Source organism: Hypanus sabinus, chromosome 22 (assembly GCF_030144855.1).
Source record: "Hypanus sabinus isolate sHypSab1 chromosome 22, sHypSab1.hap1, whole genome shotgun sequence".
NCBI classification, from domain to species: Eukaryota; Metazoa; Chordata; class Chondrichthyes; order Myliobatiformes; family Dasyatidae; genus Hypanus; species Hypanus sabinus.
In genome coordinates, this window is record NC_082727.1 from 50,705,697 (window position 1) to 50,724,304 (window position 18,608).

The 18,608-nt window shown below is 37.5% G+C and overlaps 1 protein-coding gene across 2 annotated transcripts in view; it reads left to right on the plus strand.

The window, feature by feature from the left end:
* LOC132379600 (disintegrin and metalloproteinase domain-containing protein 12-like) overlaps nt 1-18,608 on the plus strand; it is a 364,937-nt gene that overhangs the window by 72,329 nt on the left and 274,000 nt on the right. For both annotated transcript variants that reach the window (XM_059947703.1, XM_059947705.1), the window contains one exon: nt 8,088-8,161. In XM_059947703.1, coding sequence (XP_059803686.1) covers nt 8,088-8,161 — 74 coding nt within the window. The remainder of the gene's footprint in view (nt 1-8,087; nt 8,162-18,608) is intronic.

The window sequence follows — 18,608 nt, forward strand, 5'->3', positions numbered from 1 at the left end:
CACACTCACACACGCAACTGATGCAGTTTTTTAAAAACTGTTAGCTGTAAGCACGGTATAGTGTCTCGTGCCAGGCAAAAGCACATGACTGACACTAGTTAGAAACTGTTCTGGCCACAGTTTACTGCCCCAATTAAGTGGCATAGTGTCCTAAATAAGTGAAAGGAATCGTGGCTGTTTTCTCGATTAGCTTTTATTCTTTTACAGTTATTCTAAATAAGCCCCTGCCCCGATTAACTGATGGTCCAATTAACAGGAATTCACTGTATATGTGTGTAGTTCAATCAACCAGAATTTTCATTCAAATTTGGATTTGGAAAAAGTAAGCCTAGTTAGGCAGCAAATCTGAGCATCACGCTGGCTAATGAACAATCCTGCTGAATTTATTATGTTTAAATCTACTGCAAACTCTGTGCCTTCACCACTAATTCTAGCCTCTCCTGTTTCCCAAGGTTATTCAAATAGCTCATAAGTCTGACAGCTTGTTTAACTCTCAAAACCATCTCTTCTTCATCAAAAAACCATTTCTTCATCACAAAGACTGCCTCCTTCTGTAACATCTGCAGCGTATACCCAGACTCATCTTGAAGCATGTAGTAGTTCATTGTGTCTAGTGCATGAAAGCAACTTGGAGGTTTTGCTTTACAGTTAACATAAAACTGGATTAGTTTGATAATGTTGCCAAACAAGCATTTGAACAATCTGCTGTGGAGATTGTAAGAATTTTGAGATAAGTTTGAGGACTTTAGAATTGTACTTTTGATGGTAGATCAGCCAAAAGAGAAATACAATCATTTCCTAAACATTATTAAGAAATAAACAAGCTTTGTGTATCTGAATCATGACCTAAATTTTAAAAAATTATGACAAAAATTTAGTGTGAATTGACAAACACATTAGGGATTCGGATGAAAACATTGTGGTTAAATGCACAGGCAGCCAATATAATGCTACAAATGGTTTGCTACGTGATGATATTCAGAAACTTATCAGTTCCATCCATCAGCAAAAAACAAGCTGTGATTTTATAGAAGAACATCCTGCATCTATCATTGTGCAAAAAGTACCACATAAAAGTGACTGGCATATTCCAGTGTTTAACCCTTGGGCGTGTATTTGTGTAAAATACATTAGAGATAAAATTTCTCCTCCCTTTGACAATTCTCTAATTAAAATATAGATTGAACATAAATATGGTGAAATATAGAGAGAAAATGAAAGCAGGGTTAAAACATTACCCCAAAAGTGTAAAGAAACTGTTATAAAAGTATATATTTTTATTAAAAAGGCATCCATCTGCACTATATTTCTTCAAAGTTCAGTGTTTAAAGTAAATCTATTATTGAAGTACGTATACTGTATGTCACTATATATGACCTTGAGATTCATTTCCTTGTAGGCATTCACAATAGAACAATAAAATACAATAGAATCAGTGACAAAAAATTGCATGTCTGCTATGAGTGCAATGCAGATTCAACACCTGCTTTTTTCTTTCTAATATTCTCACCATTGAGGGATCATAATTCTCCATCCAAGCAAAGCAGCAATTTATTTGTACTTCAAATTTTGTGGACTACATTTGGTGCTGTTAATGTGGTTTCCCCTGAAATGGAGAAACCAAATGTAGACTGGGTGACCCTAAGTTCAGAGTTGCCACCCACTTCCAAACTGACCCCTCTGTTTTTGTCCCCTTGCACGGTTCCAACAAAGCCAATTATAAGGTGAAGTGACAGGATTTCATTTTTCCAATGAGGAATGCTCTAGCCCCTGTGACTCTACAACACATTCATGCATATCAGATAACTAGATGTTCTAGTACTTGTATGAACTGGCCTGTTCTGATGAAATGTCACTAACCTGTAATACTACCTCAGTTTTTGCCTTCTCATGCTCTAAATGCTGCGTAATCTGATGGGTATTTCCAGCCATACCGTTTATTTTGGATTTCTAGAAACTGTGGTGTTTTGTATCCCATAATTCCAGCACTTCTTGCTCTCTTCTGTTCCCTATCCTCTCCTTATTATTTACATCTGAGCAGATGGCACAATTGCATTTAATAAGCCTTCATCCTCTTGCGTTGGACTATTTTTTTCTCATTCAGTCTCTCTTGTTCTCCATCCCAAAGATGATGTTTTCTTTGTTCTCTCGGTGCCTCCCAAATTCGACTTCTACCTTTTACAAGAATCTGACCAAAGGGCATCACTTGAAAACTTTAACTCTGCTTCTCTTTCCATGCATTTCCAACATCCTTGTGTTTTCCAACGCTGTTGGTTTTACTTACACTTTGATATTAAATTTACTTTGAGCTTTGAATTATTGAAACAAAAGCTAGATTTACTGGTTAACAATATTGTTGAGAAAATAAGCAACTTCAATCAGAATCAGATTTATTATCACTGTCTTGTATGACCCACAGCAGGTGGAATTGAATTTAGGAGCCGATAGGTAATGTTGCAGCTATATAGGACCCTGGTCAGACCCTACTTGGAGTACTGTGCTCACTTCTGGTCACCTCACTACAGGAAGGATGTGGAAGCCGTAGAAAGGGTGCAGAGAAGATTTACGTTGCCTGGATTGGGGAGCATGTCTTAAGAGAATAGATTGAGTGAACTTGGCCTTTCCTCCTTGGAGTGACGGAGTATGAGAGGTGACCTGATAGAGGTGTATAAGATGATGAGAGGCATTGATCGTGTGGATAGTCAGAGGCTTTTTCCCAGGGCTGAAATGGTTGCCACAAGAGGACACAGGTTTAATGTGCTAGGGAGTAGGTACAGAGGAGATGTCAGGGGTAAGTTTTATACTCAGAGAGTGGTGAGTGTGTGGAATGGGCTGCCAGCAACGGTGGTGGAGACGGATATGATAGGGTCTTTTAAGAGGCTTTTAGATAGGCACATGGAGCTTAGTAAAATAGAGAGTTCTAGGTAAGCCTAGTAATATTTAAGGTAGGGACATGTCCGGCACAACTTTGTGGGCCGAAGAGCCTGTATTGTGCTGTAGGTTTTCTATGTTTCTCTGTTTAGAACAATGCAGCTTATGACCAGACTCTTCAGCATACCTCTCCCTACCCATGACCAGTCCAATTAATCCCTTCTGACAGCACACGCTATTCTTTGCCTGCACGTGTGTCTACACTACTCTCCACATCTATGTGAAAATTAAAGATCTTGCATTATTTAACTAATACCAGTGATAATATTAAAATGTTGCATTATTGTATAGGGTTGAAAAATACTTTTTGTTTATTTCAGGCTTTCCTAAATTTACATCTTCCAGCTGTGCAATTGGTGTGCACCTCTGGAGTGGCAGATTGCATTGATTCATCTCTAATCCCAGTGGGTTGTTTTTTTCTGGGCAATGGTGAAGGGGTGTGGTTGACATCTGCTTCTGGCCATGATGTTATATTTCCACTCCAAGGGAGGGCAGGGTGGAGTTTGGTTGAATCCTGTTGCCAGGGGTTGAGCTTTTATAGCAGTCATTATATTCCTTTGGATAGAGAAACAATGAGAGGCAGCGTTGGAAAGATGGAATCTCTTCATAGGAAGAGATGATACAGTCCAGCTGAGCATTGTGTTCATTTTCAAAACAGTTGCTGAGTGGTTGTGGAGCCACTTCGTCTGTCGACTTTTCAGAGTCCCTTGTTCTCATCCAGAATGTCATCTTGCTACCTGTGTGTTGGTTATTTCCCATCAACTAGTAATCCCTTCTGAGCTGGCCCTCTGCAGAAAACATTGAGAGAATTAAAGTATGCTTCACCAGTATATTAAAAAAAACACTGAACTGATGTTGTTTTTAAAGCAGTACTCTACGCCGTAGGAATAGAATGAGCACTTGAAAGAGTGTATAGGAGCGATTTAGAAGAACGTTAAACAGAGGAGAATCAGTTTTCTGGAATAGCTCGAATTGAAATGAACTGATACCACAACTGAACCTATGGACTCAATTTCAAGGACACTACAACTAAAGTTATTATTTTTTATTTTAATGCCTTATTTATTATTATATTATTTTTGATTTTACACAGCTTGTCTTCTTTTGCACGTTGGTTGTTTGTCAGTCTATATCTGTGTGCAGTTTTTCATTGATTCTACTGCATTTCTTTCTTCTACTGAGATTACCTGAACGAAAACTTAATTTCAGGGTAGTATATGATGACATATACAGTGTGTATTTTGATAATGAGTATACTTTGAATTTACTTTGAACTTTATTTTCAAAGGGCATGGAGGATAAAAGAAGATTTGAAGGAAATATTAGAAAATCTTGAATGGTTTGATTAAAAAAAATAAGGAGAAATTATTTCCAGTGTCTGAAGAATGGGTGACCTACGGAGGCAATTTAAAAATATTGGAAAAAATAACCAGTGGGATGACAAGGAAAAGGTCTTTTCAATGAAATGTTATATTCTTGAAAGGGCTGTTGGAAAGGATGAGGAAGGAAATTTAAGATTTTTTTAAAAGAATTACAATAGATTATAAGGCCATGGTTAAGAATAGTGACATGGAGATACAAGAAACTGCAGGTGCTGGATTCTGGAGAAACTCAGTAGGTCAGGCAGCATCTATGGAGGCAAATGGGCGGTTAACATTTTGAGTCAAAATCCTTCAAATGAATTTAAAGAGGTGAGATTGCCAGTATAAACAAGTGGAGGAAAGGGGTGGAGCAAGAGCAGACAGGTGAATCCAGGTGATAAGCATATGAGGGAGGAGGGGAGTGAGGACGATGTTAGAAAGTACAAGATGATTGGTGATAGAGACAAAGGTCTGAAGATAATGGAATTTGATAGGAAAGGACAGCCATGCATGGAATAAAGAGAAAGAGGTGGGGGGGGGGGATCCAGTGACAAGAGTGCATGGGTTTGGTAGATAGAAAGGGTGGTGGAGGGGCAAGAGATAGGATGATGGGGCCAGGTAGATTAGGAGGAGAAGAAAAAACAGAGAAAAGTGTGTGGGCCTGGGAGGTAACCTAAAGTCTTAGAACTCGACATTCATTCTGTCAGGTTGGAGACAGTCCGGGTGGAATATGAGGTGTTGTTCCTTAGGAGGAATGAGATTGCTTCTAATCCCCATTCTGAAAATAATGCTAATTGAAAATGACAGGATTTTTTTTTTCGGTCAATATCTATTTTAAATAACTAAATATTCATTTAATATTAGTCAGAAACATCCAATAAAAACCAGATTATGGTTGAGTACACCTGTAAGGTCTGATGTTTCTGCCTTGAGGAATTTGAACGACATTATCCAGTTACTTCTCAAATTTGCAATTGAAACTGAGGAGAAAGGATAAAAATATTAATATCTTTTTGCTTTCCAACAGTTTTTTCACTGAGAAGTGTTTCCATAGATTAATGAAAATTAATCATTAATGCATGATTTTCTGATGAACAAGAAACACCCTATCCAAATTTCAGAAAAACACTTTAGAAGTCATTTAAAGTGTTTTACAGTTAATATCATTAAGGCACAGTACACAGGGCTTTTGGCCACTATCCTTGAATTATATATCAGCTTTATTCCATTGTTCAGATGTGAGTATAAGGAATTGGAACCCTGCATGATTAATTTGTTTCTGATTTAATCTTGGAAAATATATGATGTTTTGTAGACAAAAATGGAATGATTCTAGTAGTTTTTTTCTGACAGCTAATGTCTTATAAGTTTTAGCTTTGGCAGTGGAACAGCAGCAAAATCAACACAGCTACCTGGGAGAAATTAAACTCTAACACTTCAAAATGCATTTGAAGGAAACACCTCAGCTTTTATCATTCCTGAATTTTGTTTTTCTTGGGGGTACTTTTATTTTGAAGAACATGCAGATTGTAATAGCTATAGATGCCAGAATTCATCCAAGCTACAATAACATATTTTGTCACTGTGAAGTTTACTCTTGAGATAGCAGCAAAAGTATAAAATCATCTGTTTTAGTAATCTGTGCAAACTAAGCGTAAATTAAAATGAAGGGTTTGATTTGAGTATCATAAATTTCTGTTAAAAGAGTATATTTTCCTGGTTCCACAAGTAATAAGGTCAGTGTGTGGATTTACATGGAAACCTGGCCCATTCTGACCTTATTTTCCTCTATTAGTTAGAGCCAGACAATCTAGGGAAATCTCTCTGAACATGGTTTAGCTGCATCAGTACCTTAGACTCTTTTCTCACCAGAATAAACTCCCCCATGCATAATGAACCATGGCATGCTCATGTAGAGCAGACTGATCAATAATTATATTCAAATCTTCCTGATTAACATATGGCCAGTCAAGGTGTGGATTTTTATAACCAACTTCTCACATAAGATTATTTTCATGAGAACTTTTCTTCATAGACTCTGAAGATACACTTCGGCTCTTTTGGATGTCAAACAGTAAACACAGCCACATGCATTTCCTTTGATATAGGGTCACTAATTGGTACAGGGCCATTAAGTGGATAGAACATTGGGCAATGAGATTCGATCTAACTATTGTAAAGATTTGGGAAGAGGAAGGTTGTTATATTTACAACTGCACCAAAATAGGAGAGATGGGTACGTATGTTGAACAACACTAAGAAACAAAGTGGTGAAGATACTTAAAAGTTCAAAGTTCAAAGTCAATTTTATTATCAAGTACATGTATGTCGCCATATACCACCCTGAGATTCATTTTCCTGCGGGCATACTCAGCAAATCTATAGAATTGTAACTATAATGGGATCAAGAAAAGATCAGCCAGAGTGCAGAAGACAACAAACTATGCAAATGCAAATAGAAAAAAAAACAATAAATAATGAGAACATGAAATAAAAAGATAAAGTCTCCTTAAAGTGAGATCATCAATTGTGGGAACATCCCAGTGGATGGGCTAGTGAGTGTGGTGATCCCCTTTTGTTCAACAGCCTGATGGTTGTGGGGTAGTAACTGTTCTTGAACTGGGTGGTGTGGGTCCTGAGACTCTTGTACCTTCTACCTGATTGCAGCAGCAAGAAAACCATATGCAGGTCAGGCAACATATCCAGGCACAGATATGGGGTTAACACCAGGATTTATTAAAACTCTGAAAAGTTTAAGATACAAGAAAAGAGAACAGAATCAAAGGAAAGGTTATTGGTAAATAGAATGCAAGAAAGGTCAAAGATGGTTGTTGGAAAGGAAAAGGGAACAGTCTACAAGCAAAGAAACAAAGGTTGGCTTGGAGGTAAAGTTCAAAAAGCCTTTGACCATAGTTATATCCGTAATGTGGTTTCATGGGATAAAGAAATGAAGCTGGATTTAGCCATCAAATATCAAGGTTTTGTTCTTCTGTTTCATAAAAGACTTCAAGACAATTAGCATCATCTTCCCCAGGTATAAAATCAGCTTTTAAGGTGGATGAATTTCACCTTTATGGAAAGATATAATTTGTTTATATAGCATGAGGCAATTTTCAACATTGTTGGGGGCTAGGAATATTATTGATACTGACAATTTTGGGAAATGTACACAGTATATATATAGACAATGCTATGCTGATAAAAGTTGTTAAGTAATACTCTTATGAAAGGTTATGAAATTCATGATTAAATTTGCTTTCAAAGATATTACTCGAATAACTATTATTCCTTGCAGATTCTGGATAAATCCAAGTAATTCAACCCTTGCACTGCAAGATGACTGCTAAGAGACCACGTGATCTGCACGGGCTGTGAAAGTTGAACACAAATAAACTTGATTCATGTATTTTTTTAAACCATGGCCACTCACGCTCATGTCTTCCAAGTGTAAGCAATAAAGTGGCGCAAACTTTAAACTTGGCATTCTCTATCCCTGAAGAAAAGTGTGCCATGTCATATAATCACTTCACTGTACTCAAGAGTTCTGGTATTCTCAGAATTGTGAACTGGCCTCTTCTGTGTCACAGAAGCACTGTTGTTGGCTAGGCTGCGTTGATTATAATGCGCATTGCCAGCTTTCATCACAGTTCAGTGATAGCTGGATAGAAACCACAATGAAATGGTGAATAGACCAAGCATTACTCCAAGTAATCTGAGATACATATAAACAACAATTTTTAGTGTACGATGTAGGTTAATTAGCATTTCAATATGAATTTTGTATTTTTACCATAGAACTATCCAATGCGGACCAAATTCCTAATTGAAGCTGAAGGCAAACAGCTGATCATCGAACTTGAAAGAAATAAGTGAGTAGCAGTAATGTTCCAAATTGATGACATATGTAATGCCTAAGGCAATGATTGTGTTCTGCTTAATGATGTGTAGCTTCTGGTAAATATATTGTAACTCTAATAGTTCTATTTAAATTTAAATTATTCTTAACTTAAGTAAGCATTAATCAACAAATTCTAAGAGTTAGTGAAATGTGCCAAGTGATAGTGAACATTCATTGACATCATAGATATAAGTTCAAACTTTGAGACAAATATTATGACAAACTATCTTAATGACACTATTACTTTTACATTTTTGCTTAAAACATGTAGCATTGTTATTTGTCAACAGCAAAGCCTTCCAGCTTGAAAGAGCTTGAATTCTCTGGTAACTTTGTCTTGCTCTACTAAATCTGAACTGCAACATTTCATTAAACATGCATGCCATGAGAGCAGCAATGTGTGATTGAAAACATCATATTCAATTTTACGATTTATTATTACACTTTTTACTTTGTCTCTATTATCAGATTTATAAAGTTGGTAATGTGCAGACTGGAAAAAAAAGAACCACTGCATTATATAACTGCCCTAAAAAGACATTTTAGTGTTGCATGCAAAGTGGAAATTGATAAGTTATTTCAAAATTAGTTTGCCAATGCCAGCAGCTGTCATTCTTAAAATACTCTCCATTTCCTTTTGACGTGGACAAATTATAACAGCAGTTAGATGAGGACTGGAAAAGATCAGACTTCTGTTCTAATGAGACCCATGTACATTAAACAAGGGACTGGTTGCTGTAGGCTACATTGGTAGCTAGTAAGGTTATCCTGAACAGTGATGAAGAATTCATCAAAAGTTGTTTAATAACCTGTGTTCTGTTGCTACTGCGTTAAAGGTAGCGCAGTGAACATAATAATGACAAAACACAATGAGCTACTTTTCCATCCACTGCAAAATTTGAAAGAATAATTGTTTTCAAAGGTACCAACAATTACTTAGTGCCATCAACTTTTTTATTGCTGTTCAGTTTGAGTTTAAATTGCTGAAGCTCACGTGCTTGCCTTCTACCTATCTGTATTGAGATCTAAATTTGTTCAATTGCAGATTTAATTATTTTTATTTTTACAGCTGTGGTTTAGAGTAATAATTCAAAAATGTCTCTTTCTGAGGACCACCAACTAAACCTGCAGATGTCAAACTGTAGTGAACTTTATTCAACCTTACAGTAAGCCACAACATCACTCTACATTTTATGCTTTCAGATTTTCCTGTCAAGAGTACAGTACACCAGACAAAATACCATAATGCTTCTTTAACAGGGCTTCCAGTGAAAGTATAAAAGGGAATTCTACAGACCGGACGAAACAGTATTTAACCCATTAATATGTACACTTTGGTTACAGTCGGATTCATTATAATGAAAGCTCTTTCCCTCAAGATGGTCGTGAGCTATAGTACTGTACAAAGTGCCTAAGACTTTTGCACAGTGCTGTATTCGATTACATGAAGCAGAGAGTGTACTTGTGAATCTGGCAGGAACTAAGGATGTTGGGAATAGCAAGGGAGGGGCGTAGGACAGGTGGCGGAAAAGGAGTACTGGGGGTGGGGCGTGGTGTGGGTGCAGACATATCCAGCCCTGAGATACCAGACAAGGTCATTTGATTCTGAACATTTGGTTTATTTATCATTAGAGAATGTCTCCAGTACTTCCCGCTCCCTCCCCTTTCTCTTCCTCTTTTCTCAACTATGATTCCCCTCTCCCTATCCCTTCCCACTCTCAGTCGACAATAGAGACCCATATCAGAATCAGGTTTATCATCACTCACATATGTCATGAAGTTTGTGGCAGCAGTTCAGGCAATACATAAAATTACTACAGTACTGTGCAGAAGTGTTACATACCCTGGCTGTATATATGTGACCAAGATTTTTTCACAGTACTGTATAAGATTTTTTTCTAACTGAATTGCATAATTGACTGTGATGGTATTTTGGTGATGGTAAAATATAAAATGTTCATTTATTTATTTCTTCACTATAATGCATTTATGTTTTCAGAGTAGTCTGGAAATATTTACTTAGTTGTACAAAGGAGCAGGGTATATTTATGGTGCCTACGCAGTGAGAACCCAGGAAGCCTTAACATTGGACCTTGATGCTCACATCTTCTAGACGAGATGAAGTTAGCAATCATCGGATATATAGACAATAAAAAGTCTGTCTCAGGGCCTTCCCTGCTTCCACTTTGCTATAATTAATCTTATCAGCTGAGTTTGTGATCTAGGTATTTAGGATAATTATTATTATGGAACGGTTTTGTGCTGATAAGTACTGATGATTCTGTTGCCTTTGTCTCTTAGTCTGTGTTGGCCGTTTCTCAACCATATACTCCACACAAGTGTACTTTTTTTGTGTGACTGCATGGTTCCCAGTGTCCTGGAGACAGAGTGGCCTGTGAATGATTCCCAGGCCTCAAATGCTGGAAACTTGGAGCACCCAAATGGCCCTTTGACAGTTCACGTTTCTTTTCACTGTCTCTAATTGTTCTTGATGATCAGAGATACTTAAAGACTGTTGGCGTGCAATTTAATAAAATATATATTTTTTGAAAAGTAAGCCTTGATGAAATTATGTAGAATAATTAAAATTATTTATGCTAACTAAAATAAAGGAAGAAACAGAGAGATGGAAGGAACTGGGTTCCGCTTGTGCCTGCTATTTACCCATCCCCTATTGATTCCCATCATCCTTTCCTATCAGAATCCAGCAATGGTAGTCTTTTGTATTCCTGCTTTTTACATCCAGCAGCTGTCTCCAACCTTCACTCTCCCCTTCCTCCACTTTCCTCTATCTGCTCATTTTTTTTGCTCCTTTTGTTGCTCCAGCCAACACCCCCAACCCTATTCTCTCTCTCCTCCCCTACCCTACCACAACCTATAAATCACCTTTCACCTCCTCCTCAGTTGACAAGTCTTGATGGGCTCCAGTCTCACCATACCTCCTCTCTTCTCTACACTGACCATCTCCCCTCTCCACTCCTGGTCCTGATGCAGGGCTTCGATCTAAAATGTCAACCATTCCATTCCCATTTCAGACGCAGCTCGACCGACGAAGTTCTCTATCAGGTCGTTGGCTGTCAAAGAAAAATAAAAACTTACCCTCAGCTAGCTATTTAATGAAGGTCAGTGGCCATATTTGAAAGAAAGGGGTGCACTAGATGTGGCTGGGATAAAGCCGAGGAACTGAAATTAAAAAGTATTCAGCCTTGCAGTTTGGTCTCATCAAGAATTCATTCTGAAGTCAGCATGGAGTGAGATATCCCTTACATCCACCACATTCTATATTCTGCACCACATTGAGTCGGTGTGGAAACCCAAAGCGAGCTGACGTGAACAATACGCATGGAGGTTGGTTTTCTGTAGCACATTGGGTCAGCGATGAGTCCTAATGCAGCCCCTTCGTGAAGAGACCCAATGTAGCTCATGTAATTGCACTTAAGGATTATATTTTCCTTATTTTTTTTTACAATTCTCTGATCATGCTTTTTATCTTAAATTCACAATAAATCGCTGTTCTGCATGAGATGAGAGTAAGTTGCAAAAATAAACACTTGAGGGAGCTGCATAAAATATCAGCCTTTTAGGAAAAAAACACAGTTGTCAAGCTTGTATCTTGTGGCTTGAACCTTTTGTTTGCTAATCAAAATAAACAAGAAAATGTTTAAAGAAAGGATCAGCCTTACTGGATACAGTTACAATTGCAACATGCCAGTGGAATGTCCATCACAGACTGGGGCAGTCAGTTCAATCCCCAATGCACAAGCTAAAAGAGTTAACTTTGTTACTAAGCAAATCAGCTGGTGACCACGGAAGTGCTGTCCTACCGAACAGAACATTCATTAAACTGACCCTGCTCTGTCTGTAATTAATCATGTGTTTAAATTAAATTTCTGCTCACAGATTCCTACCAACAGCATTGACCTTGTCATTCATTATTGCCTAATTCACTGTAGCAGAGGGCTACATTTAAATTAAAACACATTAACATCATATGTCAAATGCTTTATAAATATTTTAAAGCCTCCATTTTCAGGGACAGCATCCATTTTGTTGGCTGCATGTCATAAATGTAAAGAGAGCTTCCTTAAGAGAATTAAAGTCTTGCAGAATGTTTTTATTCGTCATGGTAAATGGAATAAATAGAATCACTGAGTGTTAAACAAAATCTGGAAACTAAAGCAGGAGACTAATTAATTATTTTTTGAGTCTGATGCTGTACTTTACTGTATGCAATGATATGTCAAACATATTCAATAAATGTCAACAAAATGCAGTGGCTTGAAGTCGGAAAGAAAATAATTGCAAAAGCAAATAATCTGATGGAAATACCCAGCTGGTCAGTCAGCATCTGTGGAAGACTCTTTAACCTGAAGCATAATTTCCTCTTTTCACAGACACTACCTAACCTGTTGAATATTGTCATAAACTTTATTGTCTTTAAAATCAAATTTAATTATGCATTCATTTCAGAGTTGGAGTCATAGAAAAGTAGGGCACACAAACGGGCCCTTTCACTCATCTCGTCTGTGCCAAACCATTTAAACTGCCTACTCCCATCAACCTGTATTTGTTTTTGAGTTACTGAAACAGTTCCCAATTGTATCACTCTCTTCTATTTACTGTCTTCCTCCCTCCCACTCTAGATCGAAGAGTTTGATAGCTCTGGCAGCTCTACAATCTTATTCAGGTGGGGCTGCAGAAGCTAAGTAAATATGTCAGAAGATAGTTGGGGTCTGGAGTTGACCATGAAATGTGCAATAAGTAGCCTGTTTCCCAGAAAAAACAGAGCCAGGGTCTGTTCATACTATTGCTGTAAGAACTCAGCAGGTTGGGCAGATTCTGTGGAGGTAGAGGAGTGGTCAATGTTACAGGTTAACACCCTACATCAGTAACTTGATGACTGACCTGCTGATCACACCAAATGAAGTCTCTTGCATCTCTTGTCTTATGGACACCATTGAAGAAATACATTTACAGTATTTATTTGTAGAGATACAGCATAGAGCCATGTTGCCTGGTAACCCCCGATTTAATCAAAGCCTAATTACGAGACTATTTACAATGATCAATTAGCCTACCCACCAGTACATCTTTGGACTGTGGGAGGAAACTGGAGCACTTAGAGGAAACCCACGCCATCATGGGGAGAACATACAAACTCCTTACAGACAGTGGCGGGAATATTGTATGTGAAGCAAAGAAATGAGCCTGGATGTGATATATTGCTTTTGAATAGACTGTTAACACTTATTATCGAAATTTGGGCATGACAAGTATTCATTTACTCCAAGTAATGAGAGTATTTGCCATTCTAGGAAATGTGCTATAGGAAACATTGATTACCCAAGGATTCAGATGTGCCCATACCATTTCTTCGGCAATTTTGCATGGCATTTGAACAAGCAATGGGTTGTGTTTTTCAGAATCAGAATTAGGTTTATTATCACTGACGTATATGTTGTCAGCAGCAGTACAGAGCAAAGAGACAAAAATTACTATAAATTACTAAATAAATTGTTAAACACAAGGAATATTGAGGTAGTGTCCATAGACTGTTCAGACGACTGATGGCAGAGGGGAAAAACCTGTTTTTAAGGCATTGAATGTGTGCTTCAGACTCCTGTACGTTCTCTCCGATGGTGGCAAGAGAAGAGGATGGTAAGGACCCTTTGTGATATTTGCCTCCTTTTTGAGGCACCACCTCTTGAAGATGTCATCAGTGGGGAGGGAGGGTTGTGCCCATGATGGAGCTGGCTCTATCTCCAACCCTCTGTGGCTGCTTGCAATCCATTGGAGCATCCATACCAGGCGGTAACGCAACCAGTCAGAATACTTGCATGGAGTACGTGGTTACATATGTGGAGTATGTAATATACCAAATCCCTTAAAACACTTAAAAAGTAGAACTGCTGGTACACCTTCTCTGGGATTGTGGCATTGTGTTGAGCCCAGGATAGATCCTGGTTATTCCCGTTGGATATTCATTGAAGTGGCAGGGCCAAGTGTAAATACATTGGAAAAAGAAGTTTCCACTGCAATCTTTAGGAATTCTGCTAGTCCCTTGTTTGCAGTGACTAGGCCCTGTAAAACTATCAAAATTAGGCAGTTAATTGCCAATTTTAATGTATTATTTACATGACATATAACTTGTTTTTTTCATCATTTGGAAAAATGTAATGGCTTGTAGCTCAAAAGATGATAAATCAGGTTAGCTAGTCCAATGGAATTGAATTTACGTGCAAATTGTATTAGTGTGATGAAGATTGTCATGGAGATTTCACTTCAAAATTAAATTTTGTATGTACTTGAAAAATAATGATTCTAGTTGTTTGTTTTCATAAAGACAGATTCTTCTTCTGAACCCAAACTAGTTACACCTAATTTAAAACTTTTTATATTTCTATCATCCAAAAAGAGATCTCAAGGTCCACCCCGTATTAGAATTGCCTGTCTTATAAAGGCACAGTAAGATATATTCCAGCATAGGTGGTTAGTGCATTTAAGTGAGACTGCAGGACAAGATTATTTACTCTACTCAACTGCATAATGTGGGGGTAGAAGTTGGCTCCCATTCTCATGATGGATTGATTCATCATTCCTCTGAAGAGGTCAGAGGAGGTAGGGAATTAAGTTGGATGTGGGGGAAAATGCATTAATGTACCTCCTTAAGGAACTGTAAAGACACTTAATCTAATGTCTATGCCCCCTGTGCATAATTTTCTGTTATTCTAACTCTTCTAAGTATTTTTAGTATTTTCTACTGTCTGTATTTATTATCTATCAAACCCCAATGATCTCCTGGTCATTGGCATCTGCTCAAGATAAATTTATAGTACAATGAAACCAGTATATCAGCAGTTTTTTGATGTTATGGTACTTAAAAATATTTGTAATAAACTTAGATTCACACCTAGTTTTCTTGAATTACAATTGATTTATGAGTTAAAGTCTTCACATTGAAAAGTTCTACATGCTCTTTCCATTTCCGTTTTATGCTTCCCAGTAAGGATAGATAGCTAGCTTTAGAAAATAAAAATCAACAAATGACATCAGTTCTGCATCTTGGGCAAATTGCTAAGTATGTCTAAACAGAGGAAGACAGGATTACTCTCAGGGTCAATTGCCTCCTGTGCGTGAGTCCCTCGCTGGGCACTTGTCCCTCACAGGAAGCAAAGAAGCAGGGTCATAATTATAGGCTTAGGAAGTCTCGAGCAGGACATGACTTAAGATTCAACTTCTTTTTCACATGTAGGTTTGTAGACCTATGAAATATATGCTACTAAAACATACAATCTGTGGAAGCTTTCAAGACGGAAATGGATATGTTGCTGATTAGGGAAGAAGGATATGCACTTGGCACTGATCCAGACTAATCTGTCTTGAACATAAATTCAGAAAAAGGACTTCAACTGGAGAGAATTGAATTACCTTCCTTTGTTCCTAAGCTTATTTTTTTGCATAAATAGATTTTAACTCTGGTATTAATACAGTCATATTTAAATTCTTGAATATGTTCTGATAAATTGAATTAAAGATACTTCTTAATAGTAACAGAAAATACTTATTTGTTTCGAGTTCATTCCTTTGTCTCATTTTGCTTATTCCATTTTAACATAATTTCTTTCATTAATTTTCCTGCATTCAGCGACTTCTTTATTAATCTTAGCATTTTTTCAATTTCAATATATAAGATATAATTATAGATGTAGCTGGCAACTAGATGTGTTATTAAACACATTGCATATAAATCATTTTGCTATTTCCCTTTTAAATATATATGTATTTAGTTTCAACTGGGTAATTGTATATTTTGATGAAGGGATTGTTAATTGAAAACAAATCAATTAATTTTTTGCATTAGCATTCACTGAAATTCCTCATTTACCAGGGCTGATACATATTTGATCGTTGATAAATGCCCCCAGTGTGGCCTTGTGACATCAGGTCTTAGGAGACCTACTGGTGAGGCTCTGTCCCCAGATCACCCTGTGTGCCTTTGTTAGGAAACAAAGCTGGGAACAGAGCTTCAACGTCTGTCAAAGCCAGGAGATTTTTAAAAATAGGTTTTAAATACTGATATTCAGAGCTGCAGATACTTAAAATTGAATTATATATAAAAATTGCAAATGCATTGAAGGACTGTTATTATTTAGGGAACATTAAGTAAGGTATGTAACATTAAATAACAATCCCAATTGCAATGGCAGGAATCTCACTACATGATTGGAGATTCTGAACATACAATGGAAGTGCTTGGTGTGGATTGGGAGTGGCTGATTTCTCGGACTTAAATGCTAGAAATGCCTTCAAGGAAAGATGATGCCATTGGGCCTTGTTGAGTCCAGCGATCCCCAGGACTGGCTCAATGAGAAATGCCGAACATTGCTGGCATTCTTCAGGGCAGGGTTTCCCAACCTTTTTGTTATGCATTGGATGAATACCATTAAGCAAATGATCCATGGACCCCAGGTTCAGAACTCCTGCTTCAGAGCTACCAGATACAGCCAGGAAACTTTGGTAATATATGCAAAACAACACACACACACACAAAGTGTTTGAGGAATTCAGCAGGTCAGGCAGCATCTATGGAAATGAATTGATAATTGACGTTTCGGGCTGAGAATATTCTTCAGAAGCTGCTTTTAAGCTGTGTGTTAATGGAGGTTGAAAGGCAGAGGGGTCTTTTGCCCTTGGGAGCTGGAAGTATGATCAGTAGAGTGTTTAGTTCTGGCATGAGGAGGAAGTCAGAATGAGAAGGCCAACGATCTCTCAGGCAATTATTGTACAGGAGATTCCCGAGGTAAGAACGTTTGGAAGCAATTTGGATTCAAGGACTAAAATTTTAAAATTAAGGTGTCAACCATCAAAGAGACTTCGCAAGCATGAACAGAGGGTGAACAGGACTTGATGCAAGTGCAGGCATTTGAAGGCCTCATTTTTTTTTCTGAAATTAGAGCAAGGGAAACAAATCAGTATTTCAGTAGATTCATCAAGATTAGAGGCTCAAAAGCATGAATGAAGAATTCAGCAGTTTGGTGATGTCACAGAGGGAAATACAAGCTAACCTGGTGGTGATACAGACAAGGGTGCAATTCACAACTTGTGAACTACATGGAGGGTGCTAAGGATAGATTCTGAGGAAGAGCACCAAAAATGGTGAGAACTTGGGAAATGAAGAAATTACTCTGTTTTCATTCTACAACTGGCTAAGTGCAGAGATAAGCAGCTGGATGAAGATCTACAAATAAATCGTAAAGGATCAGGTCATTGTCATAATCACCTGTGATTAAAAGTGCTTGTCTGCAATGGTAAGGCTGAAGTGTGACTTTAGTATTTCAAACAAGAAATACCAGGCATCTTGGGCAGTTGCAACATATTCAGACTTAAACAGGAAAGGGGAGGACAATGTTAAGGGTTTCTAAAGATTTTCTTCTCTCATCAAAGAGAACAACTTCATAAATAAATAATGGCAACTATTATCATCAGTTCATTGTTTTGCAAAAGGTATCATAGTCGAGCCAGATCCCATTTTCATTTGGTGTCAACAGCGCACAATTTCCAACACTGGTAAGCAGAAATGGAAATTGATGTTCCAGTGGAAAATGAAAATAGTTAACTGAGTCTACTTTAGAATCAAATAACTCTTGTCTTCACTGTCAGATGTGATATAGATAACCTCTTACCTGTTCAACAGTAAATCCAGATATCATGCGAACTGTATTTAATGAGTCTGTATCTGAAAAGCTGTTAACAATTCAACTAGAATGGATTAGGATTTTCATCATTTCAGATTTTAATATTAATAAAACCTTTTTATGTAGACATTTACTGCTATCTTTCACTCGGCTTCAATAATGATAAAATCATTTCCCTTTATAAAAGCAAGTCTTATAGGGCTATTAGGATTATGACAAATAATAGAACTCTATCATGACTCATTGTTGGGAATACACTTTGGCATGAAAATAAGAAGCCTTAGATTATTACCAGTTGTAAAAACATCACCCATTTCTTTGAAAAAGTATCTTAAAGAGTTTCATAAATTTCAAATGTCTGTTTCATGGCTTGCAGTTAGCGTCAGTTTTTTAAAAATACTATCTCATCTATGCAATGAATACCTACTCCATTGAATGGCTGGTCATATGGAGAGAATTCAATGGCTCTGGACCTGTATTCACTGGAATTCAGAATAAAAGGTGAACTAATTGAAATCTATTGAATGGTGAAAAGCCCTGATAGAGAGGATGTGGAGAGGATGTTTCCTATGGAGGAAGAGTCTAAGACCTGAGGACACAGCCTCAGAATGGAGAGGCATCATTTTTAGAATGGAGATGAGGAGGAATTTCTTTAGCCAGGGAGTAGTGAATCTGTGGAATTCGTTGCCACAGGCAACTGTGGAGGCCAAGAATTGATGTATA